The 18,477-nt window shown below is 38.9% G+C and overlaps 1 protein-coding gene across 3 annotated transcripts in view; it reads right to left on the reverse strand.

Annotated features, from left to right (window-relative positions):
• The window catches only part of LOC107018792 (DNA topoisomerase 3-alpha), a 48,129-nt gene extending 41,373 nt beyond the window's left edge, over positions 1–6,756 (reverse strand). Inside the window, exons 1-7 of one of the 3 annotated variants that reach the window (XM_027916935.1) lie at positions 6,247–6,750; positions 2,314–2,492; positions 2,141–2,213; positions 1,783–1,905; positions 1,571–1,692; positions 1,418–1,490; positions 1,207–1,323 (exon numbers count right to left, since the gene is read on the reverse strand). In XM_027916935.1, the coding sequence (XP_027772736.1) occupies positions 1,207–1,323; positions 1,418–1,490; positions 1,571–1,692; positions 1,783–1,905; positions 2,141–2,213; positions 2,314–2,492; positions 6,247–6,552 (993 nt within the window). In that variant the 5' untranslated portion in view covers positions 6,553–6,750. Of the gene's footprint in view, positions 1–1,206; positions 1,324–1,417; positions 1,491–1,570; positions 1,693–1,782; positions 1,906–2,140; positions 2,214–2,313; positions 2,493–6,246 lie in introns of all 3 variants that reach the window. The other 2 variants (XM_015219369.2, XM_027916936.1) reach the window with 2 other exon arrangements.
• Between the last annotated feature and the right edge of the window lie 11,721 nt (positions 6,757–18,477).

Genomic DNA, 18,477 nt, shown 5'->3' on the forward strand with positions numbered 1-18,477 from the left:
AGGATCAAGGCCATGACCATATCACTGGATATACAGACGTTGGTTGGGTAGGATCACCCTTTGATAGACGTTCTAGTTTCTACATCCAGATATTGTTTTAGTAGGAGATAATTTAGTATCGTGGAAGAGTAAGAAACAAAGGGTGGTTGCTCGATCTAGTGCTAAAGCAAAATATTAAGCAACGGTTGTAGCAACTTGTGAGCTAGTATGGGTCAAATAGTTGTTGAGAGAACTAAAGTTTGGAGAAATCGGTCAAATGGAACTTGTATGTGATAATCAGGCATCAATCCAGTGTTTCATGAGAGGACTAAGCACATTGAGATTGATTGTCACTTTGTCATAGAAAAGATACTTTCAGGAGATATTATTACAATTTGTGAAGTCAAGTGATCAAGATATTATTACAATTTGTGAAGTCAAGTGATCAACTTGCACACATCTTCTCCAAATCCACCAGCGGTCTTCGTATTAATTACATTTACAAGCTAGGTACATATGATTTGTATGTGTTAAGAAGTCCCACATCGGTAAAGGGATGGGAATCCGATCTCATTATATAGACTTGGACAAACCTCCCCTCATGAGCTAGCTTTTGGGGTTGAGTTAGGTCAGGTCCCATATCTTTACATAGTATCAGAGTTAGGCCCATCCCAATTTGTCCCAATTTGTAGTTCACTGATGTTAGACCCCCATTTAGAAGTGTTCACGCTCCAATTGAGGTCTAGGCATGCGGGGGTATGTTAATAAGTCCCACATCGGTAAGGGATGGGAATTTGGTACCTCCCCGCATGAGCTAGCTTTTGGGGTTGAGTTAGGCTTAGGTGACATATCTTTACCATATGCACTAGCTCGAAGGGAAGTGTTAGAATGGTTATAGGTATATACAATCCTACTAAGAATAGGAATAGGAATTGTATGTAGTATCCTACTTGGTAAGTGATGGTATTATAATGTCTAAAAAGGAGTTTTGTGTAATAATGTAGATAAGCAATTCAATAATAATTTTCTCCTATATTTCTCACATGATCCATGTAAACTTTACACCTTAGTTTACCTAAATAATAGTAGGGTTCAATTTTACAAAGAAACCAAAGAGGAAAATAAAAGAAAAGGGAAAAACTTGCAATATTTTCATGACAAAAAAACTAAAAAAATAAACATAAGCAAAAGAGACATTCCAATGAAAAACTTTTGAGCAATACTAACCTTCATTGTCTGCTCGGAACTCATACGGAAGTATCTGGATGCACGCTTTTCAAGCTCAATTGTACTTAAAGGATGAGGGGGGTATTTGAGTTTCTCCTGTTGTTTGACCTTGGTAACCTTTCCAAAACAACATAATTAAGTGAGCTTTGCAGCCTCAAATTTCTACTGTATAATTGGGCTTAGCTATGAGAATTGGCATTTTGGAGCTCACAGTTGCAATGGGTTCCTGGATGCACATCTCATAAATCATTACTCCACATGTGTAATCAAACAGATGACCACGCCTGCCAAGTCAAAATCATTATAGGTACCTTGACCGTCTATTTCAGAAATAATTTTATGATGGAACCAAGTGCAACATTACATCCAGTTAAAGGTAGCAGTGCCTTCATCCGAGTTGTGAGTACAGTTAATTGTCCAAAATTCTTCAGGTTCATGTGCTTGTATCTCCCAATACCGCTCCACAACAAAGCCAAGTGTAGGGAACTGCAGCAAAAATTATGGAGTACGATGCAAACTTTTACACCTCAGACTGTAAATAAAATTAACTTTTTGAAAATGCAATACATTAGTTACCTGGCAGGGACCATAGCTCAAGACAAGATTTCTATCATCTGTAGCAAAATCAAGGACAAATGCACCTCTCAGAAGCATTGTCTGAAATCTTGTGAAAGAAGCACCAATACGAAGATCAATCTCCTGCAAATTCAAATAGCAAAATGCAGCAAGGAACCAAATCAGGCCATTCTATCATACTTGACCAAAAGGCTCCACCTATCAACATATAATGGTTAGTACTTATTTTATTATTTAAGAATGTTACTGCAGTTTAATTGCCACAGGAACATGAAGGTCAAACTTTACATGGTTGTCTCATATCTAAAGAAGTTTTTCACTGTCTTAAAATAAGAATGACTTGAGCAACGGAACTCACTTGCCGAACATCTACAGCATCAGAAAATAACTGATTTGGCTGAACAAGGGTCTGCACTGATTGGTGAATTTCCCTGGTGATCTCAGAAGTATTTTTCAGGAAGTACAATGACAATTCATAAGTGGTACATAAAAACTTAGTATGGAAAGAAGATGTCAACTAGCTGGCAGAACCTGTCAATTAAGGCAGAGAACCGAGCTCTCCACACAGTAAGGTTATGATTCGCTTGTCTACATACATCCAACACTTCAAATGCAATATTTTCTCCTTCTCTATCACAATCGAGCCACAATATAATCCACTGACAACTTCTGGCTTCTGCCTCCAGTGTCCTTTTGATATCCAACTTATCCTATAAATTACCAGAAATATTTTAGGCCATATTTTCATATTTTTTTACAAATGATGTCTCAATTTCAATCAGAGCAATGTTTTGATATACCAAAAGACAAAAATTGTATTTGGTTTTCACTTTACAAAACAACAACATACCAGTGTAATCCCACATCTGGGTTCCAGGGAGGGTGGTGTGTACGCAGCCTTGCCCCTACCTAGTGAAGGTAGAGAGGCGGTTCCAATAGACCCCAGCCCAAGTTCACTTTACAAAACAGAAAAAGGAAAAACACAAGTATAACAATATTTGACAGGAACACAAAAAAGAAAAAAAATTGTGTTTTTTTATGGCAAGAAAAAGAAATTTTTTTATTGAAGCGTTTTATACTGGCGGTATGTAATTTGTGTCTAGAACTTCTGTTTAGGAGGAGGGAGAAACACATTTGGAAGGTTACGCCACTGTGTATATTTGGAGAGATGAGCTAGATGAATACTTGACGAGCAGAAAGAGGAAGATTAGGAATTTTTCACTATCTTATTTGCACTTTTAGTGTAAAGAATATATGGTATAGATAGTTGGATGTACTTTTGGAAGCTTTAACGCCGAAAAAATTGTAATATTTTATAGGCCAATTAGTCTAACTGGGAGTGTTTACAAGATTGCAAAAAGTACTCGCACAAAGGCTCAAGGGTGTAATGGGCAAACCTGTTCCCAATCATCAAAATGCTTTCATTAAGGACAGGCAGATCACAGACGCTGCTCTAATTGCCAATAAAGTTATGGATTGGAGAAGGAAAAGTAAGAAACCTGATATCCTATGCAAACTGCCAAAACAATTGGGAGAATCGGGCATAAAACATTTAGCTCTTCACAACAATGCTTACTCGTGAAATGGTTATGGCGGTACACTCAAGTGTATCAAACTATGTGGAAGGAAGTAATCAAGGCAAAACATGGAGTCTTAAACCATTGGTGCTCCAAGCTGTCCAGATCCCCTCATGGTGTAGGTCTATGGAAGAGTATATGCAAGCTTAAAGATGAGTTCTTTCAAAACACTAAGTTGGCAGGATGTAATGGTATACATATCAGGTTTTAGAAGGATAGGTGGCTGGACAATATCATTCTGATGGAGGAATTCCCAAGTCTATTTCAAAGTTACAAAAAAGCTTGCTAGTCCTTCCTTCCATGTTACCCAACATATACGAGTTGGCACTATATTCCACCATCTTCACTGATTTGCACATCCCCCAAACCCCCCGGCTCAACACTAGATCCTTCATTGTAAACAGCATGATAAAATAGATTATGAATAGGTTTAAAAACAACAACCAGGTCTGTCTTGCAATTGGACATTGTTGAAAAAGGTGGTTGGTTCTTTCCTCATCACTGTTGCGCATGAAACATTGGCTACAAATTAATACACCTCTCCTCAAAGTCTAAAGGTTGTTTTGTGTGAGACAAGCATCAAGTGTGGTTAACCACATGAAACAACTAACCTTATAGTGGGCTTTTGACTTCCATATTCGTCTCCAAAGCCAGCTAGTAGTGTTGACACTTGACCCCCTCACTGTTAAGGATCTTATAACAAGAGTTCACAGAGGAAACTCTCTTCCAGTTCATTTGAGTGTATAAGAGACCTCATCATTCAAGACCATCCTCTACAAATCATTTGAAAGTGTATCTATTCTAGGAATATCCCATCAAAACAATTTCTAAGAAAATCAAGACACCAGTTACTTCCAATCCAGCAATCTGAAACCAACTACCAGTATTTATGGTGAAGCCATAGAGGTCCAAAAACTATGACACTGGTGGAGTATGCCCTATCTATTCATCTAGCCAGAACCTTGTATCTCTTCCATTACCAACTTTTATCCTTGTGTAACAACAAAACCCTCTTTTGCTTTTGATTAGCTCCCTATGTTTAAAGGCCTATTGCTGTTGGAGCTAACATATCTTTTGTAACTTTGCATCTTCTTGATGCCAGCTATACAAAACCTTACTTCATCACAACAACAAAAAAAAAAAGGCCACAAGCTAGATATATGCTTCCATGGACAAAAAACCATGGGAAGAATTTACCGGGCTAGAGAACCAAGAAGATTGTGATCCATAACCATCTGAAACAATGCTTCTCTATAGGTGCCCCCCCCCCTTTCTTTTTAATCTCCACAACCACTTCATTTATAAGCTATTGTTATGCAAACTCAAGTTCTTGATTCCAAGCTCGCATCTTCTTTTATCTATTGTCACGTTGTCCCATTAAACCAAGTGAAAAGCCCTCATTCTCCGTTGTCACCCCGTAAAAAATTCCATCTAACCCTGTCCGAATTCATTCTCACATTAGCTGGCATTAGGAACAATGACATAAAGAACGTAGGGAGGGAGTCAAGAACCCTGTTTATATGAACTGCCCTGCCCCCAAGAGATAGCTATTTCCATATAGCCAATTTCTTTTCACAACATTCTTCCATTTTCTCCACACCGTTTAGACTTGTACCTAGCACCCAATGGCATACCAAGATATTTTGTGGGTAGTTCTCCAAGTTGGCAACCCAAGGTATAATCCCAAATCATGTATGTTATGCACTTCATTAACAGCAAAGATAGAGCTTTTGCTCAGGTTTGTCTTAAGCCAAAGATCATTTCAAGTAATAACAGAACTATCCTGATATGCCTCAATTGTGATCCGCAGCACCACATAGAACGAGTGTATCATCAGCATACTATATGTGAGTGATTACCACTCCTGAGTAGCCATATGTCCAAAGCAAAAAACAATGATCCAATGAAAAAAGAACTTATTTAATGCATTCAATTCTTGCAAAAAAAATCTAGGTCTTCTTCTTTGCAATCTTTTTACTCCCTCTGATTATGCTTTTCTATACCTATTTTGAAGCCAAGTCCAAATTCATCGGTGAGCATTGCAACTGAATTTGTTTCACCACGGAGACAAAATCTATCCATGGGAGTTCTAGGGCCTCCAGCAAATTCTTAGTGGCATGGCTTGACATTTTTACGAATTTTGTGTTTCAATTACCAAGGACTAGTAGAGGTAGAGAATATATTTGTATTGTTGTTAATAGATTCTTAAAAATGACACACTTAAATCCTTTCCACAAGAGTGATGATACACATGTTGCTTATTAATTAGTTGAGCGTTGCATGTACTTTCTTAGTTATTTTGGATTTGTTATTTTCCAACTAAGGTCACCCTCAAACCTAGGTGGTCAATAGGACTTCGGACAAATAAATGGGTAAAAGGAAGTATGCTTCTTGGAAGGAACATATGCCTTTAGGCTTTAATTGAATTTGCATACAATAGGACTTTACACTCTTCTATTGTCATATGTGGCTGAAGTTTCATACATAGAAGACAAATCCGACCTTTTCTATTCATGTTTTTCACATGGTATCAAAGCTAAATGAAGACTTTTATCAAATTTTGAATTTTGCTTTCCATTTTTCACATTGAATATAAAATAATATACCAATGCAACATAATTGATCCAATTTTAATACATGCATGACTTCAGCAATACATCAAAGCAAATGACCTCTCAGAAATTGATCAAGTTCAGATCAACTTTACCATATTCTGCAAATTGAATCATTTATAGTGAAAAGCCTCAGTTTGCAATCAACATTAGCAATTGGATTGGATTCTAGCGCATACATGAAGTTCAATATCTTATTCAACATGTAACCAAATAAGCAGGAAAACAAATATTTAACAGGAGATAAACTTAAGGTAAATAGGATAAAGAGACACCTCAGGGACAAACTTCCGAACAGGCGCATTATAGAGGTCGAGCGGGTCACACGAGTGCCATTTCCGGTAACGCTCGTGAAACTCAATCTCCATGAGATGTCCCGTGACAGATGTGAACAGCATCTGGCAAGGCTGGTTCCGAATGGTGTAGTTGAACTCAAAGATTTTGTTGTACCTGGAACGTCCGTCTCTTACTCTAATGCCACCTGGTTGGTTCTTCGATAGTATCCCCGACACTGCCTTGGCCACCGACGGCTTTTCAGCCACATTTAGTACCCTTATCACCCGCCCTCCGCCTCCGGCCATTTTTCCGACGAAACGGTTCCCGGAATGCCCCTTTCTTATATCGTCGCTGCTTAAAATAATTTCCCGCCTTACAGCCGTGCTCACTGCATCCAATGCATTGTGTATCCTCGAGTACTTTATAAAAATTATTTGCACCTTATTCTCTTACAATTTACCCCTTAACCTAATCATTTATTTGTAACATAGCTGATTTTGTGAGGGGCATAATAGGAATCAAAATTCAAATACGTAAATATTTAATGACTATCTTTCGAGACTTGGACATATGGAACAATTATTTAGTGAAATTAAACATGAGATATTATAATTTTCAAATCATCTTATTAACGACTCGGCCATGTCATTGGGTGCTCTGTTAACTAAAATTTAAAGGAGCGTGAATTAAAAAAAACACTTATGTAATTGATTGTCTGAATGGAAGAGTTTATTTGCTTACAGATTATTGTCATATATAATAATCAAAGACGGTCTTTATACTTTTATTAGTTTGTATTCTGAACCAATCTACTTATTCCTTTGTCATCTGGACTCTTAAACTTAATTAAAATAAGATTTTTAAGCCCCTTCAACCATGTGTGTACTTAATTAAAATGAGACTTTTAAGCCCCTCCAATTATGTGTGTAGCTCACTATCCATTACATAATCGGAAAAGGGCCTAAAATACCCTTGAAGTATTGAAAATGGTACAAAATTACCCTTCATCCACCTATTGGCTCCAAATTGTCATTTTCATCCACCTATTGGCTCCAAAATACCCTTGTCATCCACCTTTGAGTTCAAAATTGACCACTTTTTAAATTGTTTTAAAATTTAACTCTTTAAATATTTTTTAAAATACTTGGCGTTCAACTATTGGTTATAATTTTAATTTATTAATATAATTTATAAATCAACCCACTACCCACTCATTACTAACTAAACCTCACCCAATTAATAATCTAATTATAATATCAAAATAGTCATAAACACTACTAAAACACGATGAAATTATAGATTCCTGAAAATGACATCCAAAATTATTCGAGTCCGAATCAAAGCCCCAATTAAATTTAGGTTGAGCCGCTTATTTAGGAGGACACTTTCTTTCGAAATTGAATTAAAAATTTATGATTAAAGGTAAAGAAGTATATGCATCCCGAATTAATTCATGCACTTTTTTTAAATATAATTTTATAAATATTTATGATTTGTTTTAAAACCTTTAATATATTATTTTGAAAAAAAGTTACCTATGAAGTAACATCACATAATTGAGACGTAAGAATAATTAAGATGAACATAGTCAGACTTTTAAGTTTATCGGTGATTTTTATTTAGCCACTTGAATGTATGATAATTTACTTCTATAATTTTTAAAAACACTCAATTGGCAGTAGCTTGCATTAATAATGTGACGGGTTCATTAATTTAGAGGGATTTAATTAGTAATGGGTGGGTAGTGGATTGATTTATAAATTACACTAATAAGTTAAATTATAACAAATAGTTGAGCGCCACGTATTTAAAAAAATATTTAAATAGTTTAAATATAAAACCGTTAAATAAGTGGTCAATTTTGAACCAAAAGGTGGATGACAAGGGTATTTTGGACCCAATAGGTGGGTGAGAAGGGTATTTTGGAGTCAATAGGTGGATGGAGGGTAATTTTGTACCATTTCCAATACCTTAAGGGTATTTTAGGCCCTTTTCCGTTACATAATTTACATGTCATATTCACGTCAGATATATTAATGCCACATCATAATTATTTCATAACTATTTTTAAAAATTATTAACCAAAATTATTTAATAAAATATAAAATAATAACATTTTAATTTATTTTTGATATTATTTAAAGTGAAATTCCATACATTCAAAATTTTCACGACCAATATCAATACGTGCTGATTTTGTTTGCAGTGGGTTACAAGTCACCTGGACAAATAAATTTGGTTGCTTTGAATTTCTTCAACATACTTGGTTCTCTTAAGCATTTCGACCAACAAGTTCTATGCAGAGAGAGGATCGAGAATGAAGAAAGAGGTTTTGCTCTTGTTAGGGAGCTCGACTTTAGAATCGCTCATTCAATCAGCTCATGATTTTCAAGTTTCTCCGATCGTCAAATACTCACTGTTGTCACTTTCACCAACTGATTCTATCCATCTCTTACTAGAGAAGGAATCGAAGATGCTAAGAGCTGGCTCATAGGGCCTATGAGAGAAGGCAAATTTCAGCTATTTGCGCTTATTGCGATATGGATCTTAAGCAAAATTCACGATTCTCCTTCTCTAAGAGTCAAATCCTTCAAGTCTCTAGCAGACAACACCATTAAAGAGCAACATTTTACAACAAAGGATTTTCTGGAAGCTAAGCTAGTGATTGAAATTTGAGATCGGCATGTTAAGCATTCCCTTTCGTTTTGATGAACTAAACTTCGAGGAAGAAGAAATGACTTTTTAATTGTTTTTTTAAAAGAAAATATTTCTTTAATGATCGAAGAAACTTTTGACTTTATGTGCTCAGATGTTAATTTCACTTTTTTTTCCTTTTTTAAAAAAGATTATTTCTATTGTTTTGTTTTACGTGCTAACTCTTTGTTTTCTTTTCAGCTGGATCATGGCAAGATATTGAAGAAAATATTCTGCATTTATTTTTATTTTTAATATAATAGGACATATGGCCATTTGAGTTTTAAAAAATTCTGAAAAAATTATCCACTCACCTTAAGATGCGTGAAGTCACACACTTTTGCCAACTCAGTCATTTTAAAGACACATAAGTTTGGTCAATGGTCAGAGGGATTTGTTAATTGTGTTTTATTGAGTTTAAGGATCCATATGACAAAAGGATAAGTAAAAGGGTTCAAAATACAAATTGATACAAGTTTAAGGGTCCACTAGACCATTTCTCCATAACTAAATATCAAGCATAAAAGTAAAGATGATAGAAAATTTCATATTGGTTTGAATTACCAGTGTGGTGTCTAGTCTAGTTCTCTTTGGATTTAAGGGTTCCCTTAAGAGCTCTAAGTAGACTGTACAACAATTTTAATTCTTAACTTCTTACCGACTTTGTTTTCAAGACACAACATCGTTTTGTAGAACCCGAGTTATTTCTTTTTCTTTTTTTCTTACAATTGCAGACAAAGAATACAATGTTATATAAAATATAAAAGAAATATAATACATTAATTGAAGTAAAGTGCGTTGATTTCTCCTAATTCTAAAGCTAGTTTATACAGTGTAACTCTTTGTTATTGTAAAGAAAATCTAAAGATACGTTTTTCAGTGAAGGATTCGTAATGATTCCTTGACTGAGGATGATTGTATTACCATATCCATGTCGTGCTATAATTTCATCTCATCTTTGATTTGGTCTTATTGTAAGTTTTTTCTTCTAGAGTGGTGCTTCCTCTCTCGTAAATCTGGGCTTGATGATATTCTTTCCCTAATCTTGGTTTGCGTATTTCTTGTTTGAATAAGACAAAATTCCTTCTTGATTGTATTCATCTATCTTTGTGATTTACTTGTTTATAGTGTGTGATCTTTTGTCATCTTGATTGATTCTAGATTGATTCTCCAAATGATTTTGATATGATTTATTTACTTTTTTCTATCTTTATGCTATCTTTTTCTATTTTTTCTCCTCTGAAGAATTATTTCATTTAAGGATCATTAATCAAAATCAGTAAGTCATATGGGGCTAACATTGAGATGTATATATATACAATTCTATATACATAGGGATGGCAATAAAGCGGGATGAATTTAAAAAAAGTTTTGCGAGACGGGTGGGATACGGGGCGGGTTGAAGTGAGTTTTTTAAATTAATGTGCGGGTGGGGATCGATTGCGGGTTTATGTGATTTTATGTGGGTTCAAACTTAATTTTAACTTCTTAGATGTTACAAGAGTGATAGAGTGTTATTTATTAAGATAACTTTTTTAAAACTACTAAAATATTCAAGATAATAATGAAAATTGTTCAAAAAAAAATAATACATTCTCTTACATGTTTCCCAATTGACATCTAAAATAAATTTTTAAATCATTATACTATTAAGTATATACAATTTAATAAAAATATGAATTTATGTTTATGAATTTTATTATTAGTATCAAATTTAACTAGAGAAATAAATATTTTTAAAAATTTATGCAAGGGAGATGGGGTGGTTGAAGAAAATGTTATGAGGTCCAGATTAAAAATTTTACAAGTTAAGTTCAACCTGCTCCACCCCGGTCCGTACCACCCCATCGTCAACCCTATATATATATGTTTTGTTGTAACTCAACTCGATAATGTTTATATTTTGAGTCTCGTTTTAAAATTCAAGATTGTGTACAAGTTAGTATAACCATTTGACACTTGTTTAAGGGTTTAGGTTAGGATTTGAGAGGCTCAAATGGATTTTGAGACTAACGAGAACACTCAATTAAATTGTGTAGGATTTTATATTTGATTCTAGATGTAGACCCTCGCGATTGAAAAGATTAGAGTTATGATGATGCAAGGATCATTTTTTGGTCAATTTAGTCGCGAGTCTGTTGTTGTATCTGTGTAGGGCTTATGTTTGATCGTTCCTCGTTATCGCATGGCCTCTTGTTACGGCCGTGAGAGAAAGTATGCTATATAATGTTAAGTTTTAAAGTCTATTTCATTTCAAATCATTTTTGAGATTCTAAGTTCGAGTTAGCTTAATTTTTGTTGGAAAATATATAATTTGAGTTGGATTAACAATCTAAACTCAGTTTAGTTATATGTATTAGCTACAATTTTTCTTTAAATATAAGTGAAATTTGAAAAATTATCTATGTTTGATAAAATATATATTGGAGTTTTGAATGTCGAGCTGAACTAGAATCAAGAGTCTAAGCATATATTTGAAATTCTTATATAATGGGCAATCCAATTAAGGAATTGATTTGGAGGCTTGATAGAGTCATTAATTTTTAGGATTGTTTTTGTTGATTTTAACCAAGTATCATATTAAATTATAAAAAATGACTGATTAGATTCGTTTGATATTATTAAATATATTTTTTTACTAAAGTTTATTTTTAGACCTGATTGAACATGGAGATGTGATTTTGAGATGTTAAAGCGCACGTAAGGTTAGATAAATTAAAATTTTGATATTAATAGAAATTTTATACAAACATTATATTATACATGCATGGTAGTGTGGGGATAACATATAAATGGTGTGACGCAAATATATGTGATAATCGAATGTTGAACGAGAAATTCTTGAAAATGCTAGTTCACATCTTTATTATCACACCAATCATAAAATAAGTATATAACAACAAGAACTTGATACGCTCAAACTTACTTCTCAAATAAGAAGTAAAGCGGTCGTTTCAAGTAAATAACCCAACTAGTAAGGTTGGGATCGTTCCCACGAGGAAAATAGTCTAGACTTAACTTCAACTTGTTATTACTATTATTTGGTCAATGACTTCCTTGGAAAATAAAAACAATAAAAAGGGGGGTTTCTAGTTCTAAATGAGTGAAAATAAATAACACAATTGAAAGAGACACTTAACAGTTTTGAAAGTTGGATTTTAATCAATTAATCAAAGTAACTAGGGTTTACGTGTTCCCCACAGGTTCATAACTTGATAATTCTAACTATAACAATTCTTTCCTAGTATCTTGCATGCAAAGTGATAAGTTATGTATTTCTAAATCCTTGGTCCGGCATCTAGAAAATCTCACTCCGCACCTTGGTCCGGCTACGTGTGTTGCTTTCCTAACCCTTATCTTTACCTCATATTAAGCATCGTATTCGATATTTGACTAAGTTATTACCTCGTACCAATCAATACTAGCCTATTAGATAGTATACACTAAATCTATGTTGATAATTCTTTTCCTATTATCTACCTCCTTGGTCCGGCAAGTAGCATTAAGGCGAGTTCTAACGTTGATCATCCGTTAAAAAGACTTCTAAGCGAAAGAATTATTAATACATGCAAGACACTATTCTAGAATTGTTATTTTAGCTAGGGTTTATCTCATTATTTGCCTATGGTTCCCACAACCCTAGTTATGGAGTTTAGTTACTCATAGCCATAAATACAATACTCAAATATATTAAATAAGAATTCATGTACTTACTTCAATGAGAAAGAATAAAATCCAAAAGGTTGCTTGATTAATCACCAAAAATCACTTGCAAGAATTCTCAAAGTAATCAATAATCTCACGAAAAGTCTAATGATTATCAAGAATCTCACAATACAATGTTTACCAATACGGAGTTTTAACAATCTAAGAGTCTAACTATCAGGTGTCTAACCTCAAAAACGAGGTTTTTCGAACTATTTATAAAAAAACAAAAACCTAATTAAACAAGAATTCTAATTGCTGGAAATCTGCCAAAACGCGGCTGGGTCGACGGACCTCGCGACGGACCGTCGTGGTCACAACGGACCGTCGTGGACTCCGTCGTCCCATACTTTGTGCAATTTCTTCTGCTGCTTTCTTCATTCCCCTCGACGGCAAGTATGACGGACCGTCATAGGCACAACGGTCCGTCGAGGGTCTTCGTTCCAAAATACTTCAACTCTCGGAATTTGGGTACTGGGATCACTTCTCTGAACTTCACGACGAACCTGCAGGACGGACCGTCATAGCCATGACGGACCGTCACAAGCTTCGTAATCCCACACTTGGTCAGACTTCCCCATCTTCCTTCAGCAGCTGCACTACGCTGCCACCTACGGACCGTCACAGGCACGACGGACCGTCATAAGCTCCGTAGGTGGTCTCTTCTGCATTTTTTCGCTCAAAATCTCCGCATTCAGCTTTGGACAGATTTCCTGCAAAACAAAGAGAAACTTATATCAAAATTAGCACAAAAAGGCTTTCGGACACACTAAACTTAAGGAAAAAGTATTAATTATACCGTGAAACCACGGTATATCAACACCCTCAACTTAAATTCGTTGTTTGTCCTCAAGCGACGCACTATGACTCACTACACAATCCTTGTACAATAGTATCCATGTTTTATCCTTTGCAATCATTTGGCTATCAATCCCGATTAATCTCATCAAATCTATGCATGCTATCACTATTAAGCTTGAATTTTTGTGGGATCAGAACATGACACAGACTCACCATGCATTAACACCTATCCTCTTCAATTTCTCACCGAGGTGCTAACAATTCTGGTATTGCAACTAATGTCCTCACTTTAGAACAAAATCCTCATTTTTCACACAATGATTTCAGTTTGAGTATAAGGATTACATTTCAACACTCGCTCTCAGAACAAAGTCACACTCATTCATACCTATTGCCATAAGCTTGCCCTTATTTTCACTGCCTTAAGTTCGCTATACAACCCTTAGGATCACGATAGGACTTTTTTAGCTTGTAACATAGGCTCAGGGTCAGGTAGGGTACATTTTTAGGTATACGTTAGTGACTTTTTGCCCTCCTTGACATATCGGCTAAACCTTCCCTTTTTATCATCTTATCTCGCCCAGTTTCTCATATTCTTTCCCTTTGCTCAATTTTCTCTTCTTTCTTCATTTGTGTAAGTGATTTTTCTTTTTCTTTACTTTTCTTTCAACTAATTTTGAGTCACCTTACTTTTGTTCTTTCTCTCTCTTTTGTTCTTTCAACCCCACTTTCCAGAGCATTCCTCGTAATAGCCACCCTCAACTCATGGCTTTGCCATGAGTCAAGGTACACAATACCCAAGGTTGGGTCAGGGCCAAAACGAAGGTTGTTTACTGTATTAGCCACCCTCAACTTATGCTTTTGGCATAAGCTGAGGTGCACATGTCCAAGGAGGGACCAGGGCCAACACATTGTTCCCCGAAAAGATTAGTTAGGGTGAAAAAGAAAGGTCTAATTTAAGCTCAGATTATTTGGATCAAAGAAGGATAAATTTCATTCGGTTTCTTTTATTTGGGTTGGAAATGGGCTTTCTTGAATAAGGGCCTATGATCCTTTCCTAATTGTTTGTTACAGCTTACTTTTAGCAGGACTAACCAGGCAAGTTCTAGCTCAGTACCAATAGTGGACTATTCAAATTTCCTCACTCTCACTTGACATGTCATCACTATACCAGATTATTAGACACCTAGTTCGAATTAAAGACTTAGGGTAATGCAATGGTGTAACTCTATTTCACGCTTAGAGCCACACAATTGTCAGTTACTATGCCTAGTCATGCGTTATTTTCAGTTTATCAGGATATCATTTTAGCCATCATGCTCTAGAATTAAACTATGTACAAAAGATATAAACATGCCGGTTCCAAAAAAAAAATAATCAGTCTTTTGGGGAAAAAGAACTCAGGCAAGAAAACCCCAAAAGAGGATAGTGAGTTGGGCTACTCAGACTTCACCCTAACACTCACTTTCCATTTACCCCACCCCCAACAAAAAAGCATGCAATTGTCCCCAATGCATAAAAAAATCTAAAGATTAGAGGGGTAGGTGAAGCAAACCTGTGGCGCATAGCGCCGTCGATCAACAAGCTGGTGGGTCCGGTTTCCCAGAACCCACATCCTCTGCAATCTGGACACCCTCAGTGGTGTCCTCAGCAATCTGGACACCCTCAGTGATGTCCTCAGCAGCCACCGCACCATCAGTAGGGCCTCCTGCTGTCTCTATAGTGCGGGAGCTAGACGCCCCAGCCGCTATCTGTGATGCTCTGATTTGGTGTGCCTCCGCCTCAGCAAGTGAGGCTCTCCTCGCGGCCTCCATCTCCCGTCGCTCCTTCTTCCTTGCTCGCGCCTCATCTTCTGATCGACCCCTACGCCTCTTGGCACTCTCTCGAGGGGAAGGTGGGTGAATGTCTGAGGTGGCAAACAGGGCCGCCAATACAGTGTCCTCAACAGGCTCGACAGGCTCCGGCACTCTCGTCTCTAGGATCGTGTCAATGTCTGCCCGAAGACTGTCGACTGCAGCCTGAAGAGTCGACACATCTACCGGAGGTGCTGGGCGGGCTAACACTCTCAACTCAAATGCATCTAGGCGCTGGTGAACCTCAGCAATCTTCCGCTGCATCTTCCTCTCCATACGCGCTTCAGACTCAGTAATAGACTTCTGCATCCACGGCTGGATATGATGCAGAAGAGTGGCCATTTGTGCCTCTAGTTTCTGGACCCTAGCAAGCGGGACCAGTAACGGTAGAGGGGCTGTGCGAGAGGAGCTCGCGGCTGTGCTACTACCCGGGATAGACTCGACCGGGGTAGTGTCAGTGGACGCCTGTGTAGCTGTGCGGGCCTGGGCTACCGTGTCTACCAGATCATCCGCAAGTGGTGGCAGCTCTAGACGGGGCCCTCTACGTGGGGCCAACTCATTGGCCTCGTCTCTGATGAGGCCGACGTCAACGGTACCCTGTGGGGTCCTCAACTGATCTATGTGCCATATGGGCACACCTGCAGACCTGCAAAGGGCAAAGATCATGCACGGAAAGGGGTAGGTGGTGGTGACCTTGAATGCCCTCTCGTGCATGACTGCCTGGAGAAGCCATGCGAAGTCGACCTCGAATCCGGCTATCATCGCCGCTATCAACACTGCGCGATCCCAAGTGACGATGTTGTCAGCAGCTGTGGGGGAAAGGCAGTGACGGACGAGCAGCCACAAGAACTTCGCGACGAACGTGAGGTTGGCCTTCTTGATGGCCCCCTTCGGCTCAGTGACCCAATCTGCACCCTCTCCGTCGACTGATAGGTGCAGGGCCATCCACCTCTTGGTGGTCTCCCTCAGTGCTGGCTCTCGCAGGAACTGTCCATCCTTCACTATCTGCCAGCGATAGTCAAACTCGGCAGTGATGGGGGTCCGAGTAGCATCTGCACTCTCGCCGTATAGGAACCGGCGGATGGCTGGCAGGGAAATGTCAACCTGCACGCCCCGGACTCGAACCTGCTCCAATGGGGCCTGTTTAGCGGGAGCAGCCCGCCTGTCGATCTGTGATCGGAGAGTCGCTACGTAGGACGCGTAGAACTCTCGGACCATCTCCTCGCTGTATCGTCCCAACGGACGTGCTGTCCACTCTAAGCGATGCCTGGTGAAGAGGTTGTGGATCTCCGGCATCGTTGGGAGACTCCCTGTAAGTACCCGCCGCTCCAAGGTGAGTGTTCGAGTCATTACTCCTTTATCAGTCAAGAACTTGGCGTCGGAGTAAACTTGAAACTGGCCGTCGACACACCACCGGTTTGGCTGGTCAGCGGCTGGGGTGGGGACCTGAACTGGTGCGCCGGATGTAGAGTCTGAACTGTCAGCCTCATCAGACGAGGCCGACGCTGCAGCAGTGACGGGTGCGGGAACCTCTGCAGAGCCAGAAGCTTCCTCGGACCATGATACTCCTAAGGAGCCAGACGCTCCTTCTTCATTTGTGGCTGACCCAGAGGGTGTGCCGGTCAGTGTGCGCTCCTCATCAGACTGGGAGGCAGTGACTACGCCGGATGCCACCTTTTTGGGTGTGGCTCTGGGAGCACGCGCAGCACGGGAAGGGGCGGAAGTGCCTGGGGGCACGTACTCAGGGTCACGCTCATCATCAGAGCCAATGACCATGCGGGCAGACGGGGCGACAGACTTCGATCGCCCGCGTGCGTAGGTGCGGTCTTGCTTGGGTGCCATAGTAGATAGTACCTGTAAAGGATCGATATTAGTATGAGTAGTGGCAAACAAGACAGGCAAAACCATACGAAATAAAACATTGAAAATAGTGTGTCATTGCTATTGAAACTGTATCACACGACGGGCCTGGTGACGGCTCGTCGTGGCTATGACGGACCGTCATGAGGTCCGTCGTGTTTTACTTAGTCTATGTATATATAAAGAACCCTGAAGGAGAGTCTCTGACTAGCATGACGGGATGTGCAGGACGGACCGTCGTGGGTACGACGGTCCGTCGTAAGTGTCCGTCGTAGGACACTTAGAAAAATATTGGAGACCCTTAGCAGAGGGGTCTCTGACCATCATGACGGTCGTGCAGGACGGACCGTCGTGGGTACGACGGTCCGTCGTAGGTGTTCGTCGTAGGACACTTGAAAAATTATTGGAGACCCTTAGCAGAGGGGTCTCTGACCATCATGACGATCGTGCAGGACGGACCGTCGTGGATATGACGGTCCGTCACATGTGTCCGTTGAAGGACACTTAGAAAAAGTGAGAGACCCTTAGAAACAGGGTCTCTGACAACCGGAACGGTTGTGCAGGACAGACCGTCGTGGACACGACGGTCCGTCACATGTGTCCGTTGGGACAGAGTGCTAGGGCTTTTGGAACGGACCCTACGACGGTCCGTCGTGTGTACGACGGTCCGTCATTGGGGTCTCGTTCTGAATAGCAGTGACAGCAGTGGGGGTACCCTATGCATCCCCGATGAATCCACATGGTCTTGTAGTGTTTTGGACCTATATTTGTCTATCCCAACTACCTAGGAAACTAGCAATGCAAAATCACCAATGTCTAGGGTTGTCAACATGGCAAATTCGAACATTTTGAGCCTAGGTTTAGACATAATCATATAAAGGAAACAATATACGACTAAGAACTAAGCTAATACTAACAAATAAACAAAAATGCAAGATAAATGAGTATAAATTTAGAGACACATACCTTAGAAATGGCGAAAAAGCAAATGGACAATGACTCAGTTGGCAAGGTAGACACCTACAGCAACGGCTCCGACTAGTAGATGATAATTTTAGGGCTTTGGAGAATTGTGGGAGCAATGATCAGTGGGGGAAATGTGGAAGTTGAAACAGAGAGGGGAGATGAGAGGAATAAGGAATGAATGGGGTGACATGAGGGGTTGGGGGGGTTTAAACGGTCAGATTTTGAAAAAGGGTCCAGCCGGGTCGGGTCGGGTATAATTCATTAATCACGCGACGGTTCTCCGACGACGGTCCGTCGCAATTGTGACGACCCGTCGTTGGTTCCGTCGTGTGTGCCCTAATTTCAAAATAG

This window comes from Solanum pennellii, chromosome 5, assembly GCF_001406875.1.
Source record: "Solanum pennellii chromosome 5, SPENNV200".
Taxonomy (NCBI): Eukaryota; Viridiplantae; Streptophyta; class Magnoliopsida; order Solanales; family Solanaceae; genus Solanum; species Solanum pennellii.